Source organism: Globicephala melas, chromosome 13, assembly GCF_963455315.2.
Source record: "Globicephala melas chromosome 13, mGloMel1.2, whole genome shotgun sequence".
Classification (NCBI taxonomy): Eukaryota; Metazoa; Chordata; class Mammalia; order Artiodactyla; family Delphinidae; genus Globicephala; species Globicephala melas.
The window spans coordinates 9,107,652-9,134,925 of NC_083326.1; the positions used below are offsets into that span (position 1 = coordinate 9,107,652).

The 27,274-nt window shown below is 36.7% G+C and overlaps 1 protein-coding gene across 1 annotated transcript in view; it reads left to right on the forward strand.

The window, feature by feature from the left end:
* DCC (DCC netrin 1 receptor) overlaps nucleotides 1-27,274 on the forward strand; it is a 1,168,069-nt gene that overhangs the window by 519,955 nt on the left and 620,840 nt on the right. The window contains exons 4-5 of the mRNA XM_060310806.1: nucleotides 10,322-10,472; nucleotides 11,679-11,815. Of these exons, the coding sequence (XP_060166789.1) occupies nucleotides 10,322-10,472; nucleotides 11,679-11,815 (288 nt within the window). The remainder of the gene's footprint in view (nucleotides 1-10,321; nucleotides 10,473-11,678; nucleotides 11,816-27,274) is intronic.

The window sequence follows — 27,274 nt, forward strand, 5'->3', positions numbered from 1 at the left end:
ATTATACTATCTAATCTTAAATTTCATTCCCTCAATGAAATTTGCTATTTCACACAATATGCTTGAGATTGCCCTCCACAAGGAGGAATAAACATTTCTTGAAAAGGAGAGAGCTTGTCTTTTCCTGAGTCTCCTGGGCTGACGTATGGTCAGTTCTGCATTTCCTAGGAATGTGACATTAAGCAGCCCTGGGTGGGTGACGGAAGGGTCAGGTATTCTTCCCTGTTTCATACACAAACAAGAGGGTTTCTCCAAGGGTGTGTGGAAGCAAAACCCATAACCTATGAGTGCAAAAGTCACAAAAATTAATGAAAGAACTGGTAGAACTTTCTTCTTTGGTCCTATTGGACATCAGTTTATTCCTCGAGCATAAAAGAAGACATGTTTAGTCAAGAGTTATGGGCACAACTTCATTTATTCAACATTGGAAGAGGAAGTATTTTGAATACTTTTGGTTCTTCATCAAAAATGAGAGAATAACAAGTCCATTACTTTTCTGGAAAGTTATAAGTGCTGCTTTATACATTTATATAAATTATGAAGATTTCTAGGTTCCCTAAACTAACTTTGACACAGCATAATGGCAACATTTGTTTTCTGGGATTCTACTGTCAGCTGTAAAATTTAAAAAAAAAATCATTCTGTAAAAGAAAAATCACTTCCTTCAGATCTGCTGTAAAATGAAACGGATAGACTCAAAATTTGCCTGTGAGACAGAAGGGATATAACCACATGCCAATGATAGGAATAGACACTCCCTTTCTTCTTCCAAACTCTAACTACAAATAGCAGTATGTGTGTGTACATGGAGAAGGAAAGAGGAAATATGAACAGATGTAGGAGTATTTACAGACAGGGAATGCCATTTTTAGCACTGAATTGGTGTAAACAAGGAAGGAAAGTAATAGAATCCTAGAGCTTCTGAGAAATGGCTCCCTTCTTCCTCTCTGTTCAAAGCTCCTTGGCTTTCAGCCAGTTGGAGATTTTGTTTTTCATTAAATAAATTTAGATTCCTGTGATCCGTGTGGATTAGGCTGGTTTTTAATGAAAGACACTCTAAAAGATTTAGAAGGAGTTTTGTGGAATTTTTGGCTCAGAGCACATATTAGGATACCTACTTTTGTTTGAAAACACATGGTACCTGCTGAATTTCCTAAAACAGAACTAGATGGGGGATGGCTAAGCAGCCAGCAGGTGGACAGTAGGTTAGCTTGAAACTGAGGATACAGACAGAGGCTCTGTGAAGTTAAATTAATTTGTAACTCTTATGCCTGGGAAGAAATCAAAGAGAATATCCCATTGTAGCCTGCAGTGCCCTTTTATTTCCAATTGGAAAAGTGTTTGATATTCCACTGAGGCAGAAATTTAATAAAGAAATCAAGAGTATACAATGAGGGAAAAAGGTTTTGCATTCAGAAAGCATAAAAATTAAAAGCAAATACTAGTTATTTTGAGGAAGACAGTAAGTTGTAAAAACCAGTATTTTTTTTTTCTTGCTGACACAGATGCCAATGGTCCATCATTAAATTTCTCTATGCCTCAGTTATTCTTTAGATTCTGCCATGTTAAGTTTAGTGTTGATGTTCCTAAACAGTAGTTTAGGAAAATGGCCCCATTAAAAAAAAAAAAAAAAGTCATTGCAGGGTAAGAATGCCTTCCAGTTTGCACAAGATAGTCCTGGTCACACTTGATGTCCTAGAATAATTATAAAGAGAGTTACCTTTCATTCTGAAACATATCCCAAGTTGCATAATTTATAGATTCAACCTGGTCATGGATCATGAAGGAAGGCAAGATTATGTGGCCCCGAGGCGTTTGGGAAAACCTGGGAATGCAGAGAGTCAAATCTAGCTTCCAGCTGGCCTCACAGATTCAATAAATTTGGCCAGTGTAACGTCTAACGAAACCTTTTTTTGGTGGTGGGGAGGTGGGGTGAGGAAATGTCTTTAAATGGAAAATATTCTCTCCACTTTCACTAGTGCACTTTCTCCATGCTTCTTTAGTGCATGGACCCTGAGGATAGTTGAGTTCTTACTTCTGAACTGTAGGTTAAATGTGTCAGTTTATTGATCCAAGATGCTTTTGTGTGTGTGTGTGTGCGGTACGCGCGCCTCTCACTGTTCTGCCTCTCCCGAGGCTCCGCGGCCATGGCTCACGGACCCAGCCGCTCCGCGGCATGTGGGATCTTCCCGGACCGGGGCACAAGCCCGTGTCCCCTGCATCGGCAGGCGGACTCTCAACCACTGCGCCACCAGGGAAGCCCGATCCAAGATGCTTTTTAACTTGCAATGGCCTATTACTGAAAGAGAATGGTGGGAAATATTTAAGTTTTGCACTGCTTTCCTAACTGCAAAATAATAATGATGATTGTTGAGGAGGAGGAAACGGAGGAGAAAAGGTATATTTAATTTATCAATTTCTACCTCTACTTGAACGATGCAAAATTATTCCCATGTTGAAAGGAAATGGGCTTCTTGAATGCCTCAGAAAACTGCTTAATTTGTTGAGACTGTGGCTATAGCAGGTCTTCAAAGTATGTTCTATGAACTCCTAGCATTTCTCGAGGTGATTTCAGGGGATCTGTGAGGTCAAACCTATTTTAACAATAATCCTAATGTGTTTGGGGGGTATTTTTTCACTATGGTGACCTAAGAATGTCTTTGATGAAGCAGTAAAAATTATTAATTTTATTAAATATTGATTCTTAAATACATAACTTTTTAATATTCTGCATGTCAAAATGGGAAATAAACATCAAGGATATCAAAGTACAGTGTTTTCTGAGGGGTAAATGCTTCCGTGATCATTTGAGTTTCAAGATGAATTAGCTGCTTTTTTGGGGGGGGGGACATCATTTTTACTTGAAAGGACCATCAGCAGGAAAACTGTAGCTATTCAGACTTGAGTACTAGTTAGACATTTTCTCAAAAATGAACGAAGTGAGTCAGTCAGTGCAAGGAAAATAGTATTTGCTCACAAGGATGAAGTTCATGCTTTTAAGACAAAATTAGAAAATTTGGAAATCTTGTATCTGCCACGGGGATCTTGACAGCTTTGCAATATTAAAAGGCCTTTCTGATGGGATTGGTGGTGAGAGTAACAAATGAGATTTTGTGATACTGTATAATGAAATGTGTCAACATTTGGAAGATATGTCCCATTCAGTGTACCATTCCAAATGACCATTGATTGATGTGACTAAATCAAGCGTGGGCAAAAAATATTTTCAAGATGCAAGATAGACCAATGGATTTTTATATAACATAACACAAAATGTTTATTGATATGGTGTCAGATTTCACAGTACAACTAACCTTCAGGAAACTCCTTATTGAGTTTTGGTGCAGTCTTAAAAGATAAAATCTACAATTCTCTGAAAAGGCTGCTAAAAATACACCTCCCTTTTCCAACTACATATCTATTTGAGGTCAGATTATTTTCATGTAATTCATCCAAATCAGCGTATCAGAACAAAGTAAATGCAGAAGGTGACACAATCTAGTTATTTTCCTTTAAGACACATTAAAAATGTACAGAAATAAAAGGAACTACTAATAATTTTATTTTGGAAAGTGTAGTTATTTTTTTAAATACTATTTTTGGTGAGGTGTGAATACTTAATAAAAATATTTTAATCTCTGTTTTGATTTTTAATATGGTAACTATCTATAGCTATAACTGACATAAACAAAAGCTCTTTGGGTACCTCAATAATTTGTAAGAATACAAATGGTTCCTGATACCAAACAGGTTGAGATCCACTGTTTACATTATTATTCATTTTCCTGATGATTGTAGATCAGTCCTTTCTAACTTAGATAATAGATTAAGCCAAAGTAGGCCCAATTTACTATTTAAAAGTTAGGAAGGAAGGAGGAAGGGAGGAAAGGAGAAAAGGAGGAAGGAAAAAGGAAAGAAAAGCATAAGTAAAAGCAGCATGTTGCCATAAGGTGTTGCTAGAATTTAATGCGATCTGTGTATGTCAAAGATCTGCATCACTGGAATGACTGCTTTCTCTTTATGTATGTACCACCCTCTTCGTCTGTGCGGAGGATTAGCTCTACCTCTACTAGCATGACAATGAGATCAGATCAGAGAATCAGGCTAACATTTACCTCCCAACAGGAAAAAGCTAAACTGGGTTTTAGTCCAAGCAAATCATGACTGCTTATAATCCATTTAGAAAACATAGTTGTGACAGTGTGTGTGCATTCACTTCCGTGAGCATCATATGAAAGAGGTCTGCTTTTGAAATTTTTAATATAAAAATTTACATTAGAAGAAAAGTCATATTTTTCTGGTTTGATTTTAAAGCTATTGCCAAATATGTTTCCTAGAATCTACCCTTGCATATCCGTCCCGTCTTTTAATTGTAAGACATATTACACATGCATAAAAGTACATGAAACATATGTCAGTTTGAAGAATAAAAATAAAATGACCATTTGTGTACCTATCGCAAATTTATGAAATAGAACATTTCAGACTGGTATTATATGCCATTTCCTTGATGAAATCATGTTTATTATTTTACTGGATTTTTTTTCATATTCGTATTAGCTGAGTAACTCCATTTGGTTCTGAGTAATCAGTGGCCATGTAGCAAGAACAAAAATTATTTTTATGAATAATTACTAATTCCATCATAGTTCAATTAAAATCAATTTAGTCAACAAAGGTCATGACCTAGAATCTTAAGTTCACTCCCCCCAGGGCTTTTTCATCTATATTATTATAGAGCCTGGAGGGAGAATTTTCATTTGCTCTTCAATATTTGCCTTGTGTTTTAGTCATTAGCTTTTATAATTTCTTTGTTTCTTGTATAATTTCCATCCACTTTGCAACACCAGAGTTTAAAATAACTCTTTACTCTAAAAAAATACGTTCTTATTAAAAAAAATTTAGAAAACACAGAAAAATCCAAAGATGGAAATAAAAACTACCCACAATTTTATCATACAAATGTAACCTTGGCAATAGTATCTCTGTCCTCCCCATTTTAAAACTTAGATACATTTTCTTGATGTTCTTCTAAAAAAAAAAACAAAACACATTTTAATGGAGAAAAATAAGGGATACATCAAGATTAATCATGTTTCTTTAAATAGCCAGAATCACCCTAATAGTGGGAAAAAAAAAACAGAAACCAAAAGTCAAACTAAAAATAACAGCAACCAAAAAGGTTACTTGGTATTTTAAATATTTTAAATAGCTGGGATGGATTTGTTTTGTTTTCATTCATGTGTATATTTCAGTTATCTATTGCTGTACAACAAACCACTCCAAAATGTAGTGACTTAAATTTTTATCTCTTATAGTTGTGCAGTTTATCTGAGCTGTTCCTCTGCTGGTTTCACTTTGAGTCACTCAGGCATATTTGACCGAGGTGGGAGTGTTAAGACGGCCTCACTCTCATGTCTGTCAGTTGGTGCTGGTTTTGTCTGCGAAACTCAGTCATCCTCCATGTGCCTTCTCGTCCTCCAGTTGGCTAGACCAACACGGTCGTTTCATAAAGACCCATGGCAGAAACTTGTATGTCTTCTTGAAGCCTTGTGCCCAGAACTCATCAGTATAATTCCCAACACATTCTATTGGTCAAAGCAAGACACGGGGCCAGGCCAGATTTAAATCATAGGAAAGTGGACCCTCAACTCTGGACTGAAGGAGCTCAAACAATTTGTGATCATATTGAATCTGTCACAATGTTGTGAAACATATGAACTATTTACTATTAAAGACCATTTCCATTAGCTTTTGGGGGGAACTTCCATAATATTAGAATTTATTAGATTGGATAATTACAGAGAAATATCTTCGGAGAAATGGAACCAGATTTCTCTGCCAAAAACTGACATTTCCATATGTATGATCAGGGTGACACATATGATCAGGTTCCAATGTCTATGGAGGAGCAAAGATAATAAACGTAACTGAAATGGACTAGGTTGAGACTGAAGTAATCTAGAATATATATGCTCTGTCTAAAAATAGCAGATGCTTCTTTCCTGGCACTGAGCCCAGTGATGCCTGAACTATTAATATTTTAAGATACAGACAAAATCCCATCATTTTGTGTATATCGATAAGCTGATTCTAAAATTTACGTGGAAAGACAAGAGAATCAGAATAGTGAATACAATACTAAAGAAGGAAGTCAGAGGATTCACACTGACGTTAACTCATGATAAAGCTGCAATAGTCAAGATATTGTTATATTGTCAAAATAATAGGGAAATAGATCAATGGAACAATCAGAGCTCTCAGAAATAGACCCACAGAAATATAGTTAACCAATCTAGACACAGGCCTTATACCTTTCATTAAAAAAACCCCACGAAACCTCCAATTGGATGATAGACTTAAACATAAAGCACAAAACTATTAAGAAAAAACTTCTAAAATACAGGGAAAAATCTAGGTGATCTTAGGTTTGACAATGAAGTTTTAGATACATTGCCTATAAAATAATGCATGAAAGTTGGACTTTGGGAAAATTAGTACTTCTTGCTCCGTAAAAGATAATGTTATGAGAATAAGTTGGACTTTGTGAAAATTAGTACTTTCTGCTCTGTAAAAGACCATGCTAAGAGAATAACAAGCCACAGACTGAGAAAGTATTTGCAAAGTACACATTTGGATAAAGGACTTGTATCCAAAATATACGACGCATGCTTGAATTTCAACAGTAAGAAAACAAACCAATTTTAAAAATTGGCAAAAGGTCTTAACAGACACCTAAGCAAGATGTATAGATAGAAACTAAGCATATGAAATGCGCGCGGTGTCTTAGGTCATTGGAAAATTGCAAGTTAAAACAACTATAAGATTCAGCTGAATATCTATTAATATGGCTAAAACCAAAAAAAAAAAATGACCATGGTAAATGCTTATGAGGATGAACAACAGGAACGCTCATGCATTGCTGATAGGAATGTAAAATTGCAGAACCACTTTGGAAGAGAGTTGGGGAGTTTCTTAGAAAGATAAACGTAGTTTTACCATATAATCTAGTAATCATGCTCCAAGGTACTTACTGAATTAAGTTGTAAAGTTCTGTCTAGAAAAAAATCTGCACATGGACATTTATAGCAGATTGTTCATAGTTACCAAACCTGGAAGCAATCAAGGTGTCTTTCAATAGGTGAATGAATAAAGAAACTTTGGTACAATAGAAAAATACCCAGCAGTAAAAATAAATAAGCTATCAAACTACAGAAAGACATGGAGGAACCCCAAATGCATAATTGCTAGGTGAAAGAAATCAATCTGAAAAGTCTATATACTATACAATTCCAACTATATGGTATTCCGGAAAAGGCTCTACTATAGGAAGAGTAAAACCACCGGTGATGGCTCGTAGTTTGAGATGTAGGTGGTGGGGAAGAGATGAATAAGGGAAGCTCAGGGGATTTTTTTTAGGGTGGTGGAACTATTCTATATGCTACAGTAATATTAGATATATGATGTTATGCATTGACAAAATCCATAGAACTAGACAACACAAAGAGTGAACCTTAAGGTACACTATGGACTTGAGTTAATAATAATGTATCAATATCACTTTATTCATTGTAACAAATGTACCACACTAATGTAAGGTGTTAATAGTAGGAGAAACTCAATGCCGGGGATGGGGAAACTAGTGTGTGGGAACTCTGTACTATTCATTCATCTTTTGTAAATTAAAATAAAATATAAAAATATTTTAAAAAACCATTTTGTGTTACATGATTTTCTGACAAAAGAAAATATAATTGAGTTGAAATTTTGGCTCTTCCATGGATGAGTAAGTAGTATTACACATAGGTCCCAGGCAAATTTTCTTATAGCTAGAAGATAAAATTATATAGGTTTTATTTGATGTTTTCTATAATAATGTAGTGTTATACAGTATATGTAGCTGAAACATTTGATGAATAGGCCTCCATTATAAACATAGCTATTTATTTATTTATTTATTTATTTATTTATTTGCGTTCCGCGGGCCTCTCACTGTCGTGGCCTCTCCCGTTGCGGAGCACAGGCTCCGGATGCGCAGGCCCAGCGGCCATGGCTCATGGGCCTAGCCGCTCCGTGGCATGTGGGATCTTCCTGGACCTGGGCACGAACCCGTGTCCCCTGCATTGGCAGGCGGACTCTCAACCACTGCGCCACCAGGGAAGCCCAAGATAGCTATTTATTAATGCACATTTTGTGAACCTGTCCATTTCTGGGATTTTATTTTATTTTTTTTTAATTTATTTTATTGAAGTATAGTTGATTTACACTGTGTTAATTTCTGCTATAGAGCAAAGTGATTCAGTTATACATATATATACATTATTTTTCATATTTTTCCATTATGGTTTATCACAGGATATTGAATATAGTCCCCTGTACTATACAGCAGGACTTGTTGTTTATCCATTTATATATAATAGTTTGCATCTGCTAATCCCAAACTCCCAATCCATCCCTCACACTTGGCAACCAGAAATCTGTTCTCTATGTCTGTGAGTCTGTTTCTGTTTTCTAGATAAGTTCATTTGTGTCATATTTTAGATTCTACATATAAGTGATATCATATAATATTTGTCTTTCTCTGTCTGACTTACTTCACTTAGTATGATAATCTCTAGGTCCATCCATGTTGCTGCAATGGCATTTTTTCATTCTACTTTATGGCTGAGTAGTATTCTATTATATATATGTGCCACATCTTCTTTATCCATTCATCTGTCAATGGAAATTTAGGTTTTTTTCCATGCCTTGGCTATTGTGAATAGTGCTTCTGTAAACACAGGGGTGAATGTATCTTTTTGAATTATACTTTTGTCTGGACGTATGCCCAGGAGTGAGATTGCTGGATCATATGACAACTCTATTTTTAGTTTTTTAAGGAACCACCTTATTGTTCTCCATAGTGGCTGCACCAATTTACATTCCCACCAACAATGCAGGAGGGTTCCCTTTTCTCAACATCAGGGATTTCATTTTCCTTCAAAACATTTTCCTTCAAAACATTTTCGTTTGATTTGAAAAGTCACTTTCAGGAAAGGTTATTAAACAAACTGGCAGCAATTTAAAAAATTTTTGAGACATTGTATCTACAATATTGGTTTAATAAAGATTAACACATTTTGAAAATTCTTTCAATGTTTTCATTGTGAAGAATATTTATTTTTGTTGCTGTTATCAACCAGAAACAGATGTGACAAGACTGAGAAAGTGTGAATTTCTCTTTCTTCTCACAAAGAGTATTTTAGATGACAATTACTCTCCCAGCTGTTAACTGGAGAACTGGAATTCTTTTATTCATCTGTGATCAACCTGTGTGGACTTGGGTCCAACCAAGGAAGATTAACAGCAATGTTAAAACGTGTCCCAGGTCTCCTTCCACCTCTCTTCCTCTCTGATCACCCGCGGCCCCCAGTAGGACCTAGTTAGATCTAACCTCCTTTGGCATTTCTTCAGCCACCCCAATCCTGGTTTTGAAGATTTCTTTGCCTCATTTTCTTTGCTTCAAGATTGCTTTGAGTTTGCAAAATGAAAGATTATATGCTAATTCCATTTAACTCATTAAGTTGAAAACAGCCTAAATTAAACCTTCATAACTTATTGTTTATAACTTATTGTTATAAAAAAACAAACGTTTTGTTATAAACAAAAAAGAAACTTTCATTTTGAAAACAACAGATTTTATTTTTTTTTGCGGTACGCGGGCCTCTCACTGTTGTGGCCTCTCCCGTTGCGGAGCACAGGCTCCGGATGCGCAGGCTCAGCGGCCATGGCTCACGGGCCCAGCCGCTCCGCGGCACGTGGGATCTTCCCGGACCTGGGCACGAACCCGTGTCCCCTGCATCGGCAGGCGGACTCTCAACCACTGAGCCACCAGGGAAGCCCAACAACAGATTTTTAACACAATTCTAACATGTTTTTCTAATCTTACTTCCCAAGCCACAGAAGCAATAAACAAAGCAGAAGGAGGTGGAATAGATATTAGTGGCAGGCACACTGAAAATATCAAAAAGGTACTGATACTGTCTTGTTCTTTGATGACAATAAGTCAACAAGGCCTGTAGCCCACACGAGTGACTTGTAGTCTCAAGCTTTCTCCCTTTGCCTTATACCATGATGTCAACAACAGATAAGACTATTCTAATATCCTAATCCTAGAAAATAGGCATGGAAAAACTTCTAGGAGTCTATTTTATAAGTTTCATTGGCATCTTTCCATGTTTCTTTCCTTCCTCTTCATCGCAGTGTCTTGTTAGAAAAAAAAAAAAAAGTTCCAGATACATCATTTTTCATAAAAGATGTGTCCCTGTGCTTTTTTCCACAGACCCAGGACTGCATAGGCAACTGTATTTTCTGCAAAGACCATCAAATGTAGTAGCCATTGAAGGAAAAGATGCCATCCTGGAGTGTTGTGTTTCTGGCTATCCTCCCCCAAGTTTTACCTGGCTACGAGGAGAGGAAGTCATCCAACTCAGGTATTACAAATTTAGGACTTTTGTGAAGTATATGTTACTATTTATCTTACTCTAATTTGATGTAAATACCTAGTAATACTAGGGTTTTTGATAATAATTGAATATTCTTTCCATATTCCTTGGCATTAGACAGTATATAAAAGACACATACCCACTGGGATAAAGGAATGGGGAACAGAGTCAAAATCCATGAGATCAATTCTAAAAGGAAATTTAGAAAGTCATTGTTGCTCTTGAGATGATCCTAACCACAGAGGCTTCAGCAAAGATACTTTGGAGGATCTCATCCTGAAGAAGTGGTGTAGAGAGTGAAATACTTCTTAAGAAACCAACTTTCTGCATTCGAATGTATAGCAAGACATGATAGGGTCTGTGCAGTTTTTTTTTTAACTCTGATTATATCTCTCACCATCCCAGCTATAACAAATATTCAAGATAAGACAGAATTTTGGCTGGCTTTAAATTACTGAACACCAATATTAAGGCATACTTAGAAAGTAAACTCTTAATAGAATGGAATACTGAGTCTGAAACATTTTGATGAGAATGAATTAGATTTCACTTAAGAAATTAATTTAATTGATTTTGAGATCTGGTGTTCTAAATAGAACATTTATATTCTATGGTAAGATAGGTTCATAGGGAATAAGCTTATCTTTAAGTTTCATCTACCCTGAGTGTTTATTTATATAACAATAATACGTAGTATGGTATCACAATACTTCTGAAAATACTGAAATATGCAATACATCCGGTTGGAGCTTCCGCATGTGAAGATGTGTTCTCTGAATATGGTCAGGCATGCACAGTGCACTATGACATGTGACTTTGTACAAAGATTACTAAATTGGATGTCAGGACGTAGGACATGGACTTCCACTGTGGGTAATTACTTCTCTGGACCGGCGGTTCTCAAATCCAAAGTGGGCCAAATTATCTTTAAGTTTCTTTTCAGTACTAACATTAGTTCCAAGTTGAATCTACTTCATTTCTTTGATCACAGCACACAGTATTCCAAAGGGAGTGGTTTACCTTGAAGGGATTTTTGAACATAAATGTAGTGTTATTAAGCTCCCATGAAATAGAGTTTTTTCTCCAGTTTTATAAATTGAGCTTTTGTGGAGTTCAATTAAACCTTTGAATACCTTGCCTGATATAGATATATGTAAATCTACTCTCTAATGTCATATGTCTTCTGTCTTACAGGTCCAGAAAGTATTCTTTATTGGGTGGAAGCAACTTGCTTATCTCCAATGTGACAGATGATGACAGTGGAACTTACACCTGTGTTGTCACCTATAAGAATGAGAATATTAGTGCCTCTGCAGAGCTCACAGTCTTGGGTAAGTTAACGGCTTGAGATGAGTTTACATTGTATCCTTCAAAATATATCACCGTGATGCTATAAATGCTTATCACCAAATCGCTTCCTATGTTTATTAGTGTGAAATTGCAAAGCCCCAATACTCCACACATATGCTTGCTCTACGTTGATTAATTGCACAGAGGTTAAATGTAGTATTTGAATACTCGCTCATTGATTAAAATCCAGATAGATCATTCTTAGTCTAATTATTCCCATTACATAACTGAAACTTAACAAAAATTATTATCTAAAAAAAGGGGTAAATAGCAAATGAGAGGTTCCAAAATATCTGGGGGAAATAAGTGAAGAAGTGAATGAGAGAAATTGTATAAAAAAATAGGTACTTGAGTAGAAAAGTTAAATGTCATTTGAGATGCCAGGGTTTCTGACATTAAACTCAGATGTGTTGGTAAAATTGTTCAGTTAATATGGAAATGCTATAGATGTTATGTTGAAAGTGAACCATTAAAATCAAATACATCTAAAGAAAGCCTGCATAGCAAGAATCTAATTTAAATAAATGTAAGTTCATTAAATTGAGTTAGGTAGGGTCACTGTGTTATCACTGCAAATAAATAATTCTTATATGCGGTAGCTCCTCAGTCAAACAAAATGTTTTATTATCCACCAGGTTTCTTTTAGCCAGTTTCATTTGAATCATGTAGTTTAGAGAAAGTGCCTTAACATTTGAAAAATCAATTGATTTTTCCTGTAACAACACCAAAAACTTGTTTATCAGTCTTTGAATATTTTCCTCTGGAATAAATCTTTTTACCATTTAAAGAATCCAGGTAAAATCATAGGCTTCTTAAGAGGTTATTCAGTAAGAATGAGAAGGTGTGGTATAATGATTATACCTGCTAACCTATATCATAATATTATTATGCTATCCATTTTGCTTTAAAGTTTGCATTTTGCTTTAAAGTGTATTCAGAAAATGCTTTCATCTGCACACAGGGCAGTAACATATACGATGAGTGAGGCAATGGAGTTGTTTGTTCTTTGATCAAACTGTAAATATTAAACTAAGAATAGGCAAAGGACTCTAATTATTTGGTTGTAGAGGTAGCATTATTCTAACTAAAATATCAGCTAACTTTAAAATGGCAACAATTTAATTTACTCATTTTATATGGAAGTTTTTTGTGTGAAACAAAGAGCTTCCACATTTGTAACATCAAAGTACAGTAACAGAACAGCTACCATAGCAATAACCTTGTAGTGTGTATGACTGATTGATTGTAAGGCAGATGTGGTTATGGAATGAGCTAGAATTTGTGGTGATCAGAGCTAAACCTCTAACTGCAAACGCCTGAGGTCTAATTTTATACCAAATTAATGCACATATTGGGACATGTAATGCTTCATTGATATCTAGGTCAAATGTATATAAATGCTGATTTCTGAGGATAAACTAGCCAAGAAATATGTGTATAGACATACATATACGCACATATTTTGACATTCGTGGCATCTTCCTCTGTGTGTTACTGTGCACGTATGTATGTTCTCCAGTCCACGTATGTATGTTCTCCAGGCCTTGATTGTTGAGCATTATCTTGTTTCAAAATTCTATTTTTTAAAAAAGCGAACACTAATTTATCCTTATATATTTTTGTCATTTATTTGCTTATATCCTGAGGAAAATTATCAAAGAAAAGTTTATACTCTCACCAGCAGTGCAAGAGTTTGCCCCTCACAAGGGTGCATTTTTCTATTAATTGCCTATCTAACAATTTTATAAAATTGAGTCTCTTTGTTCTAATTTACATCCCTGTAAAATTCAGATTATTTTTGTAGTTTTACTGGATATTTGCATTTTATATTTTGTGACTTACTATCAATCTTTTTTGATCTTCATAAATTTATTGAAATAGTCATCTTTATCTGGTTTATTTGCAAGAACTCTTTATATAGGAGAACAGTAATAATGCTCTATATGCTCTGTGTGTGTGTATTTTGTTGTTTTGGGTTTGGTTTGGCTTGGTTTTAAGTTTCATATAGGGTACCACATCTTTCTCTTTATGGCTGCTGGATTTGTTGCCTTTAGACTTCCATTTTTATTCTAAATGCACCATTCTGTTTCTAAAAATCTAGTTACAGATGTTGAATATGTAAATTAGAGGCATTATTAAATTTTAAATATAGATAGAGCTGTGATTGTATCTTGGTTTTCCCCCTTCCTTCCTTCCTTTCTTTCTTGAATCCTCTTGGTAACTGCGTATACATTTTAAGGATTTCCCACAGACTTAATATGACTTGTAACTATTGTAGAAGGCACGGTTTAATTTAGGATGTGGTTGTAACACTGTTTTAACTATTCTGCCCAGGTTTGAAAATAAGTGTTGATATAGCAAAATCTTTGATATAGTCTTTGACTATCCTGATATAAGCTTAAGTTCATCCTGCAGGACTGAGTTCATATGGAAAATAGAATTTATTACTTTTTTTTAAGGAAAAAATACCTTCATTATCAGTGTTACTTAAATTTGGTTTTCGTCATTTTTAAGAATTTAAGTGTAATTTAAATTCTTCATAAGAAAAAATTCCACAAGAAATCCAGGCTTGTGCTTTAATCATGGATTTTATCAAACTCTTGTTTTGCCTTTTAACTCATGGTTCTTTCTTGCACTTAGATTGCCTTTGAGTGTGAACCGGCACGAACTAACAGACTATTCAAGTAGGATATAATTTTATATACAACAAGATAAAGAGAAATTCTGTGGTCTTCCTCAAGAGTTTCAGAGTTAATGTCCGTTAAATATCATTTAAAGCATATACATTCTAAAATGAAAATTGAAAGTTCCATAATATGTAAACCTATTGAAGAACTCTATATTAGATGAGATTAAGGACAACGTTGTCTGAAATAAATTAATGTATGGTTAATAATAACCATTTATATAATGTTTCTGACCTATAAGAATAACCATCAATACAGTATTGGTAGACCTCTTTTGAGTACATGCATTGCACTGGGTTCCAGAAAGGCTACATAAAGGTTTGAAGTCTGGCTTTATGCCCTTGCAATATAGTTCAAATTCATAGTCAGGTACCTTCATGACTTTTGAGTAAGGTTTTTTTCCATACTGCATGTAAACATGGGATCTGTGAAGCTGTGAAGAGTTGATAGTCTCTGCTTTCGTAAAAGATAGAGCCTAAACCAATGGTGACAGGAGAAATGTGGAGATGAGGATCCAGAGGGAGGCTCTTTGAATACCGTTGCGAGCTTATATTTTGTTTAAATCACTAAAGCCATGATTATTTTTTTTAACTCTAGTTTTTAACAAGGATCTAAAGAATGGTATTCTGTCAATTCTTATTTTCAAAATGTCCAGATTTCTGGCTCAAGAGCTATAATCACCGTTTCTGAACATAAATACATCCTTTTCTCCATCTACCCGTTACCCTCACGCACACCTCCCTGCACACATCAAGACAACACTTAATAAGCATTGAGGAGATTTACCACTGCCTTAGGTCTCGATTCATTGTCCAAAGCAATGCAGAAATGCATATGTTAAAAAGCTATTTGATCTTTAACCAATAAAGTGCTTGACCTTGGACAAAGCCTGTGCACCCTTGTCCATACGCACTCAGAAGGAGATGGGTGGTAAGTTCACTCTTCAGTAAAAGCCATTAGGTCTAACATCAATGAGAAAATGAAAGTATTTTTGAATTTTCCAGAAAAGATTCTAGAATTCCTTTTAAAGCAGTCTGTAGCAATACAAGCAATATGCTGTTAAAAGTTGACCTCTGTGTGTAGGTTTTCTCAGTTATTTGCCTTAGGTTGGCTAGAATTGTCACAAACTGGCTTTGTAGGACACAAATAATTCTACTGGGTCAGTCTTTTACACATAATTGAAAACTTGAAGCAAAACCTAAGAGTTCATATCTTCCACCCGACAAGTGGCACGTGTTACTTTATCTGGTGTTTGAGTTTATGCTTCTCCCAAGTAAACACCTTTGAAAAGAAGTCCTTTGAGACAGGTATTACCCCTTCCTGAAACTCCTCCTTAAGGTGGCTGGGATCCATGTGTCACCCTTTAGGAATGTGTTCAGAAGAGCTTTCTCTACTGACCTGAGCATATTCGCCTTACACAGATATGTTCTTTAAGCCTAATGGTGGTGGATTCAGAATATTAAATTATATTTCAAAATATATAATATATATACATGTATATATACATATGTATATGTACATGCATACACATAATATACACATATATATACACATATTCTCTATTTCTAAGAAAATTCCTCTTCAAAATCTAGTCCCATATTCTCTCAAATGCTTATGGTTATCTCAACCATTAAATAATGTATTGATTTTGCAAATAATTAGATCATAGACAAAGCTATTCAGAAAGTTTTAGAAAAACCATCTTAAACGTGAGTTGAGAGCAGATTAAGATACATGGGGGAAGTTAAAGACCCCTGTGTAAAAAAATATAATTCTGTAATGTCATGGGTTAGAAAATTCCACCGTAGTAGCTCACTTTCTTCTGAAAATGCTATTGGACAATAAAAGAGCCGGCTGGGTATATATATAATGAGCCAACCAATTACAGTTTCTAGTCCCAGGTAGACAACTGAGCCACAGTATTAGTAGTAAAGTCGCACCCAACTGTTGGGTGCCTCCTGTATACTCTTTCAAGTACTCTTTGTGCATAGAGAGACATATGACACAGATCCAGGCCTCAAAGACTAGTTAGGTAAACAGACAAGAAGTAGGCAATTACTAAAAAAGTCAAAGAACAGCTGGGAGAGAGGGAGGTGTGGGACCCTGAATAAAGATTTCAACAAAGATGAAAGAATGGGAGTTGGGGCTAGGACATTGGGAGGAGAGGTGGAAGGAGAGCCTTCTGGGCAGGGGGAAGGAAGTGGGCAAAGGTTTAGAGATAAGCAAGGGATGGAGAAGGGGGAGTGATTATGGGTACAGAGGGAATCTGATGGTGGAGTGGAAAAGTGGTATAGATCCTGACTATGTTGCTAATGTGGTTAGATTTTTATCTTAAGGGTAATGGAAAGATATGGAAAGAATTTTGAGTTGTGGCTTACCAACTTTTCATCTTGTTTAGTTATCTAACTCTCTTATCCTCAGTCCCTTCTTTTGTAAAGAATGATAATTACTTCATCATAGGATTTGAAGACTACTTGGGTATGAGAATTGGGAGAGAAGGGTTCCAGAATATAGCAAGGCACAGGTTTGGGTGCTCCGGGAAATAAAGAAATGTAAGATGCTCTTCCAGCCCTCATGAGAAGCCTAGAGCGTAGTTGCAAAGATTAAGCAAAAACAAACTAAAACAAAATGCCATAAATATTGAAACATCCCATGTATTCTCTTCATAACCAGTTTTCCTCATCTATAAAATGTCCATAGCAACAACTGGTCCCTGCATAATTCTCACAAATTGTGGAGGAATCATATAATGATGTCCTAACAATACACAGAGATAGTTATCTTAGAAATTTAGAAATCTCTAAATTTAAATCTAAATTTAGATTTAGAAATATCTAGAAACATAGACAAAAAATTAGGTTTGTGGCACAAGGATGATATCCAAATTCATGAAGCATTTTATATTTTTTACTTTCCTCTGTGCCTCTATGGCCTGCTAGTCATTCTTTCTTCCCAGCTAGATTGTGAGAAACTTAAAAACCGATGCTGTGTCTTTTCTGTCTTGGCCACTCAAACTCTTGGTTTGTTCTCAGGCTCATCTGAGTTTTAAATATATGAAATACAATTGAATGTGCATTGTACATAAATTATCTGACTTTCTATCAAAATATTTCATAAGCTCTCCATCGAGACTCTTGTTTTTTTTTCCTACCCCACTGTTATGCGCTGAATTGTTTCCCCCAAATTTCTATGTTGAAGTTTTAATCCCCACTGTGACTGTATTTGGAGAGAGGACCTTTCAGTAGGTAATTAAGGTAAATGAGGTCGTAAGGGTGGGGCCCTTATCCAATAGAAATGACGTCTTTATAAGAAGAGGAAGAGGAGATGGGGTGTGTTCAGAGCGGTATGGCAGTAGACCACCCTGTCCCTTCCAAACTCTGGAGCTTTCCCACACTGCCTCCCTCCTGCCACCTTTTAGATGCTTCCGGGCACCTGGTGTTTATTGAGTGCCCTCTGTGCCTGGTTCATTGCTGATTTCTGTGAGGCTTTATAAAAGAATGAGAGTGTGTCCGGCCACAGCTGTAGTCTTCTGACCCTGGTCTCCAGTCACAGCAGCCCTGGGTTTGAAGTGATTACAGGCTGTCTGTGCACTGGTCATTGGTAATGTGGGCAGTGGAAAAGTTGGCAAGGGTTGCAGGTTTTACGGGATCCATACTGGTCCCTTTCCAAATAGGACAGCCTTCAGTGACTGTGGCAGTGACCAAGTATGAGACAGTGGAGGGAGTCAGGCTGTCATGCATTCACTGCCTAAGGCCTGAATCTGCCCCCCGCCATGACCCCGACACACCCCCTGTGGATGAGCATAAGGGTTTCCTGCCAGGTGGGCTGATCACATGCTGGAAAAAATTTTTAAAAATAAAAAGAAGAGGAAGCAATGTCAGTTCACTCTCTCGGCACACACACACAGAAGAGACCATGAGAGGACACAGAGAAAAGCCATCATCTGTAAGCTACAGAAACAGGTCTCACCAGCAGCCAACCCTGCTGGCACCTTGATCTTAGACTTCCAGCATCCAGAACTAAGAAAAAATAACTTTCTCTTGTCTAAGCCACACAGTCTGTGGTATTTTGTAATGTATACCACAGACTAATACAACTACAAAAAGGGTGGTTGTTCTATGCATTAACCTGTTAATCTTGATCAGTTTTACAGAGACAGGAGCTACAATGGAGAAGTGTATTACTAACGTTTCTTACATATTGTTAATATGGACAATCTTCAATTTCCAGGAGTGTTAAAAAAAAAAAAAAAACTCCCTCTTACAATAGCAATTAATCAAAACCCATTCCTTCATTTATACAATTGAGTATATGTAATTCTACTATCCTTATAAATTTAGTGTTTGCTTGTCTTATTTTTTCTTCAATATCATCATCTTTTTATTTAGTAATTTTGAAGTATAAGGTACCACTTTAGATCCTATCATATTAAATTATCTGACCAAATTTTAATAATATATATATATATTATTAACTACGAAAAAACTGTGTTTGTTTTCTAAATCAACTCTTAGGTATGCTCTATAAATTCACTTTACTACAACAAGCATGTAAATGTTGACACACACCATCAACTCTCAGATATATCTAGTAAGGAAAGGAAAGGAAGGAAGGAAACGTGATAATTAAAAATTGATATGGCTTTATTTTTTACATATGCTTTAGTTTTATAATTTTTTGTGAAACATATGTATCATTTGCTGCTACTTTCCCAGCATGGATAGTTGGCCAAGCAGAAAATTAACCCATCCAGTTGTTTGGAGAGTAAGTGGCACATTCACCTGCCATTAAGGTGTTCAACCACCTCCTTTATAAACTTGCTGGTGGATCACCCATGTTGGGTTTTAGGCTTATGTTCTTAGCCATGAATGGAAAATAGTTATCCTAAAATATATTAATTAATATAATATTTACTCTTTTATTACAATGTATAACTGTTTGAATGGAGTTCTTCTGAATTTACTGCTTCTGCCTAAGTAGCAGTCCTTAAATTTCATGTCTACCTATAATTGGCCTTTATTAGCAGTGACAACCGCCCCCCCTCACCCATACGCATTTAATGATCATAGTCATAAAAGCTGTGCCTTAGGTAAGTTTATATTGATTATCCTTCACAGGTAATTGCCAAATGGATCATATTGAAGTTAGAGTTTTTCCATGTAGGGGTATGATCCCAAATGTAGGATGCAAGTGCATAAAGTAAGGCAGAATTAAAATTTTAAAATTCATATATTAGCTGTTTCTTCCCATCACTGTGTTGATTAGTTATCATAATTACTTTCCTCACCTGAGATCACCACTGTCATGAGAGTATGCAAAAGTTCTATCCAAAATGATGTTTAGAAGATTCTGTGGAATGCATATAGGTATTAGAAGAAGAAAAGTGGTAAACTCAGGCTGTTAGTAATAAAATTATTTGATTACGACTGCAATTATACCCGGCTATGGAAATACTAGTTGGATTAGTGGTAGGATTTATTTATTTATTATACAGATATTTATGTGCAGGCCTACTATGTGGATCTCTACTCTCCTTCCCTCTTTTTTGGAGAAAACAATTTGAACAGTGTTTTGCATTTATCCTTGAGATGATTATGATCTAATTTTTTTCTTTCTTGGACAGATAAGGAAGGAAGTAGAGGCCCCAGAGGGAAAGGCAAAGGCTATGTACTAATTCAGAGCATTAAAAAAGGCAATCTAAGACTATGATTTTAATTAGCCCTAACAATCTCAGCAAGGTGAAGTGACCACCTGTGGTTTAGAAGAACTGCTGACAGTGGTAGGAAGCTGCCCAAAAGGGCATTTCATGCCAAAATTTTCCTGAAGTACCAGAAGTACACGTTATTCCAGAAGGAGTTTAACTCTGTGATAGGACTCGAACTAAATTAAACAGGAGTGTTTTAATTAAAGTTAGCAAGAGTTAGCATCAATTGCACTTGCCAATTTTTAAACACTAGGGAGGAAAGATATTTCCTTATATACTTTGTAGTTTTTTTTCTGACTTATTATTTGATATATCTAGGTATACTCATTTCAGTAATTTTACATAGTTAGGTGTGGATTCATCTTTAGTATAATCTGGTATATCTGAGCAGGAAACCTCCAGAGTATACCTAATATTCATGCACCTGAAATTCACACTATTAAGACCAACGGTCCCACTACCACTTGGTGGCAGTGTACCTAAGGGCAAAAAACACCAACTTGAGAACGCAAGTCTTAAAATGGTGGACTCTATTAAAGCATTTGGAGTTTCTATCTATACATTGGTTGATTCATTTATTCATTTGCTCAACAAATGTGTATTTAAAATACAGTAATTCTCCCACCTAATGCTTTAAAAAACAGCTTTATTGGGCTTCCCTGGTGGCGCAGTGGTTGAGAATCTGCCTGCTAAAGCAGGGGACACGGGTTCGAGCCCTGGTCTGGGAGGATCCCACATGGCGCGGAGCAACTGGGCCCATGAGCCACAACTACTAAGCCTGCGCGTCTGGAGCCTGTGCTCCGCAACAAGAGAGGCCGCCATAGTGAGGGGCCCGCGCACCGCGATGAAGAGTGGCCCCTGCTTGCCACAACTAGAGAAAGCCCTCACACAGAAACGAAGATACAACACAGCAAAAATAAGTTAATAAACTCCTACCCGCAACATCTTCTTAAAAAAAAAAGCTTTATTGAATATCATACATTAAAATTCACATACTATACAATTTTGCATTTAAAGTGTACAATTTAATGGTTTCAGTGTAATACAGATGTGTGTGACCCATCTGACCACAGCCAATTTTAGAACACTTTCATTACCTCATACTGTTTAGCTGTCATCCCCTTGTCCTCTTGTTCTCTCTTTCTCCCTACCTTACCCACAGCCCTAGGCAACCACCAATCTACTGCCTCTGTAGATTTCCCTATTTTGGACATTTCACATGAACAAAATCATAGAATATGTTGTGTTTTGTGACTCGTTTCTTTAACTTAGCATAATATTTTCAAGGTTCATCCTTGTGGTATATATCAGTACTCCATTACTCCATTCCTTCTATGGTCAAGTAATATTCCATTTGTATAGATATATCATGTTTTATTCATCCACTCATTAGTTGATGGACATTATCCCCACCTTTTGCCTCTTATGAATAGTTCCATATAAACATTTGTGCACAAGGTTTTGTGTGAAGCTTTTTTTTTTTTTTTTTTTTTTTGCGGTACGCGGGCCTCTCACTGTTGTGGCCTCTCCTGCTGCAGAGCACAGGCTCCGGACGCGCAGGCTCAGCGGCCATGGCTCACAGGCCCAGCTGCTCCGCGGCATGTGGGATCTTCCCGGACCGGGGCACGAACCCGCGTCCCCTGCATTGGCAGGTGGACTCTCAACCACTGCGCCACCAGGGAAGCTCGAACCTATTTTTTCTAACATCTTTATTGGAGTGTAATTGCTTTACAATGTTATGTTAGTTTCTACTGTATAACAAAGTGAATCACCTATATGTATACATATATCGCCATATCCCCTCCCTCTTGCATCTCCCTCCCACCCTCCCTATCCCACCCCTCTAGGTGGTCACAAAGCACCAAGCTGATCTCCCTGTGCTATGCAGCTGCTTCCCACTAGCTATCTATTTTACAAAAAGAGTCATATACCACAGTGTTCATTACAGCACTATTTACAACAGCCAGGACATGGAAGCAACCTAAGTGTCCATTGACAGATGAATGGAAAAAGAAGATGTGGCACATATATACAATGGAATATTAGCCATAAAAAGGAACGAAACTGAGTTATCTGTAGTGAGGTGGATGGACCTAGAGTCCGTCATACAGAGTGAAAGTCAGAAAGATAAAAACAAATACCGTGTGCTAACACATATATACGGAATCTAAAAAAAAAAAATGGTTCTGAAGAACCTAGGGGCAGGACAGGAATAAAGATGCAGATGTAGAGAATGGACTTGAGGACACGGGGAGGGGGAAGGGTAAACTGGGACGAAGTGAGAGAGTGGCATGGACATGAACCTATGTTTTTAATTCTCTTGGGTATATGCCTAGAAGTGGAATTGCTGAGTTGTATGGTAACTCCATGTTTAATCATTTGAGTAACTACCGGCCTGTTTTCCAGAGCTACTCTACTATTTTACATTCCCTCCAGCCATGTATGAGTGTTTCTATTTCTCTACATCCTCACCAACACTTGTTAATAGCTGACTTTTTTATTCTAGCCAGCCTAGTGAGTATGAGGTGGTTTCTCATTGTAGGTTTGATTTCAATTTCCCTGATGACTAATGATGTTGAGTATTTTTTCGTGGGATTATTGGCCATTTGTATGTATTTTCTGAAGAAATGTCTATTCAGATCCTTTGCCCATTTTTATTTGGGTTATTGGTCTTTTTATTATTGAGTTGTAGTGGCTTTTTATGGGCATATGTGTGTGGAGTGAAGTCTACCACCTTGATAGGAACAGGCTAAATGTAACGCCACAGAGGAACTTCTAGGGACAATATGCGGTCATCGGCTACCTGGGTGGAAATGTTTGAGTTCATAAACACTGTCTTTTCTTGCCTTGCTTTTCTCTTTAACTGACACTCTGTCATGCATGTGCACTGCTCTTGGATCATTAGATCTGGTACAACCTGCACTGATGTGACAGCCTCCATCCTTCCCTCTGTTTCTATATCTTCTTGTTAATTTAATTATTAACACTTAATGCATTGGTCAGGCAGCTTCCATAGAAGTTCGTAATGTGAGTTGTAATTACATATAACTCAGATGGGTTCCTCAAGGGGAGGGGTTGTATCTTAGTCATTTTCATGTCCCCAGTATCTTACATACTAGTTGGCATGGACTAAGCATTAAGAAATTTGTAAGAAATGCATAGTTTTCTCTCTCAGAATTGAATTTGTATTTTCATCCTAAATGTTGAATATGTGGGGGGGGAAAAAAAGTGTCTCATTCATTTAGTCCTTCTTGTGACAAAAGAAAACCCACAAAAACAACAACAACAAGATTGTGCACAACCCTCAGATTCCAAGTCTTCTTTCTCATTTTATCTATATTCCTGTAGTTCCGAAAAGCTATTCTGATGCATGAAGTTTTAAGTGCACTATAATTAAGACATGACAAAGGGTTCTAAATCGCAATTGAAATATTTTGGTAATTACTCCTTGTGGAACACATTTGGGTTACAAGTTCAGTAGGAACAAAATGGACAAAGTTAAAGATGAAGCAACTGCGTCATCAAATGAGGCATCTCGTAAAGATGAAAGCTAAACACTCTTGTTCGGCAGCATCCCCCCAACCGTCTTTTCATTATTAAGTATTCTAGTAAAAATGAAAAACACAAAACAAGAAGTCCTCTGTGTTCCCTCAATTTAGGAAATGTTACATCAAGCAAAGTTAAATTGAACAAGTACACACTGCAGGTTTTCTCAGAATCTCTAACAGGAAATGGTATGTGCAATTAGCAAAGACTATAGAGTTAAAGGTCATTTTTTCCCTATGTTTGGAGGATGAAAGTGCTTTAGGTGAAGAATATCCTATTATCAGCAGTAAAGCTACAGCAATTTAACTTATATGTAATTTCAACTTACTGTATACATTTCTGTGGAAACTGCCTACCCAATTAAAAGGGGATTTTTACCATGGTTAATGGGTGTGGTCATTTTTTTATTCTTGAAGTTCAGACCCATTACACATTTTGTAGGAAACAACATGACGCCTTTTTAATCACAGCCCGGTGCTTCCCTTCTGCTAAGAAAAATAAGTGTGATATTTGTGAGTTTGCATCCATTTCTTCTTTAGAGGGCCAGCAAAGAAAATAATTAACCCTGGTGATTAAATTATACAATTCAGTTTTCCCTTGGTGTGTTCTTAGTGACATTCAAAAAAATAGTTAGTGAATCCAGCTGCTGAGTTCTTGGTCATAACACTTCATCACCGATTTCCAGTGTATGAAAATAAAAGAAATTTCAAATGACTTGGGGGATTGTGTGTGGGTGTGTGTGATTCTTAAAGGATGTTTAGCCAGATAGAAGTAAGGATTGTGTATGTAGTATTGTGTTTTCCTTTAGAATGATAATTTAGGCTGTAAAATACCTTGGGGATTAAGACTCCACAGGGTCACTGTGTAGATATAGGCAGGAAGGGAGAAAGAGAGGAGGGGCATTTTCCTTCTTTGATTTTTAAAGCAATAATAAAATCATAAGAAATGGCCTCAGAAGAAGATATCAGTGAGTGAGTTTTTCTCTTCCCCACCTCTGGACTTCCTTCCATGTCAACAGCAGAGCCAATTTGTTCTCATTTCCACTGTGAACTGCTTGGTGTTCTTCTTTTGGGCTGAATGCTTTAAGGGAAATTTCATGTTTATCAGCATCTCCCCTAAAATCAGGAGCGTCTGTATGGTTGTGAATCTAATCTTTCATTTTAGCCACACCTTCTCCTTCCACCGTCTTGCTCTTCTCTCTACTTCTCCAGTCTACTCCAGTTTATATTGTACTGAGGGTGTTACTGGGTGAGCAGCTGAGAGCATGTCATTTGATCTGTGCATGGTCTGTGTGATGGACCAGTGTCACCTCATCTGCAGAGCTGGTATGAAGTTTAGACTAAGTGAAATGACACATCTCCAGGGCAGTGCCTGGAATGGAACAGATATTTGATAAGTGGCATCGTTATCGTTATTAACAACAGGTACCTGCCCATTAACATGCATTCTGCTCGATTACTCAAACTCAGAATAGGGAGTCTCATTTAGATCTTATAAGTTGGTCAGGTCTTACCATTTCCTGACATTTCAAGGAAAATCCAGGAGAAAGAAACTCTGCTAAAGAAGCATTCTAGAGGTGACTCTAAGAATAGTAGAACTTAGGGTAGTAAAATTTATCTTAAAATACAGGATCACTGAACCAAAGTTTAGAAGTAGGGATTCATGAGAGGAGATGAATGAGTTATGCTGCTTTGGGTGGGCTCTATAGTCTAGTGATTTGGACACGAACCAGGGTCTAGTACATATGAAGCATTAAATAAGTATTAGCTATTATTATTTTAAAAAATAACTTGAGCTAAAAGTATTATAGGCTTTCTTGAGGGAGCTTAAGAAGTGTACTACCATTATTTACAATTTACCAAAGACTATGAAAATGTCAGCATTGTAAATTATTAAGAAAATCCCCTAGAAAATAAATATTCACAATTAAATTAGCTTTGGATAATAAGGAATATTTATCATTCACATATATAATACATATGAAAACTTCCAAAATAAGTGAATAGAGTTTGGTTTAATGACTATATTCTCGGTGTTGCAATACATTAAACCCAGTCATGAGTTTGGGGCCCTCTTTTCTTTATACCTTATTTACATTACATTATTTACATTAAATCTATACTAGTTCAACCTCCAGGGTGTATTTCAAATCTACCCACTTGTCTCCATCCTGCCTTCCCTCACCTTAAAGAAATCCAACTACTCTCACCTGTTACCTGGACCAGACCTATAACCTCCTAACTCTCTTTCAGTCTTGCCTTACTGTAACCCATTCTCTCTCAGAATGATTTCAACAGTTTAATCAGAACACAGTATGTTCCTTCTTAGAAATTAAAACTCTCAAGGTCCTTGCATTTTTTTAGACTAAACTAAAAACTCCTTACCGCATCTTACCAACTGCTGTGGGATTTAGCTTGTGTCAACTTTGCTAACTTCATCACGTCCTACCTCTATTCACTGGGCTCCAATACTAGCCTCCTGCCTGTTCCTTGAACAAACTAATTTCCATTCGCGAAACATTTTGGGGCAGCTTCCCATGTCTGGAATTATCTTCCCTCAGCTCTTAATGTGGCTAACTCCTCACCCAGATCATATCACAAATGCCACCCTCTTTTGGAGTTTATCCTTGTCCATTCTGACTAAATCAGCCTCTCTCAGTTACTCTGTTCCACCATCCTGTTATTTTTTCCTCTGTAGTACTTATTACAATCTGTTATTATCTATGTCCTCATTCACTGTTCCTATCTTCACCAGAGTAGAATCCTTATCTGTTTTGTTCACTGTTATGTCCGCAGAAACTAATCAATCAATCAGTCTGTTGAATTAATGATACGTTGCCATCACCATCGGCATTGATGTTCTCATAACTCACATGTATTGGGCACACGTTATGTGCCAGCCATTGTGCAAAGTGCTGTGTTTTCTCATTTAATAGGCTCAAAATCTATATATTCTTATTTCCATCTTTAATCTCCACTTTAATTGAGGCTCAGCAGCAGCAGCATTGTCATCACTGTCACCATCATCATCATCATTTTAGGAAGCAGAATTAGAGTTGGTGTTGTTTGCCTTTCTCAGACAGTGGTCAGAGAAAGGAATAGGGCCCTTAGATGTAGGAAAGTCCATCAGGACAACCCAAATGAGCTGGTCAGACAGGTGGCTCATCAAGCGGGGGCTTGTGGTAAACAAAAAACAGACAGAAATCTTAGACGCTGTGTAATTCTCAAAGTGAGGTCTCCAGGCCAGCAGCATGGGCATCGCTTGTGAGCCTATTAGAAATGCAGAGTTGTTGTTCGTGCCCTTGCCTGCTGAATCAGAATCTCTAGAGATGGGGCCAAGAAACTATCTCGGTAAGGCTTCCAAGTGATTCATAACCACTGCTTTAAGAAAAGGAAGACTGATCTGGCAGATGGCAAAAGAAATGGGATATTAACAAGAGTGAGGCAAGGCATTCATATTCAAAAACCAGAACAAACAAAAGTAGCATTGACAGGCCATGTGCA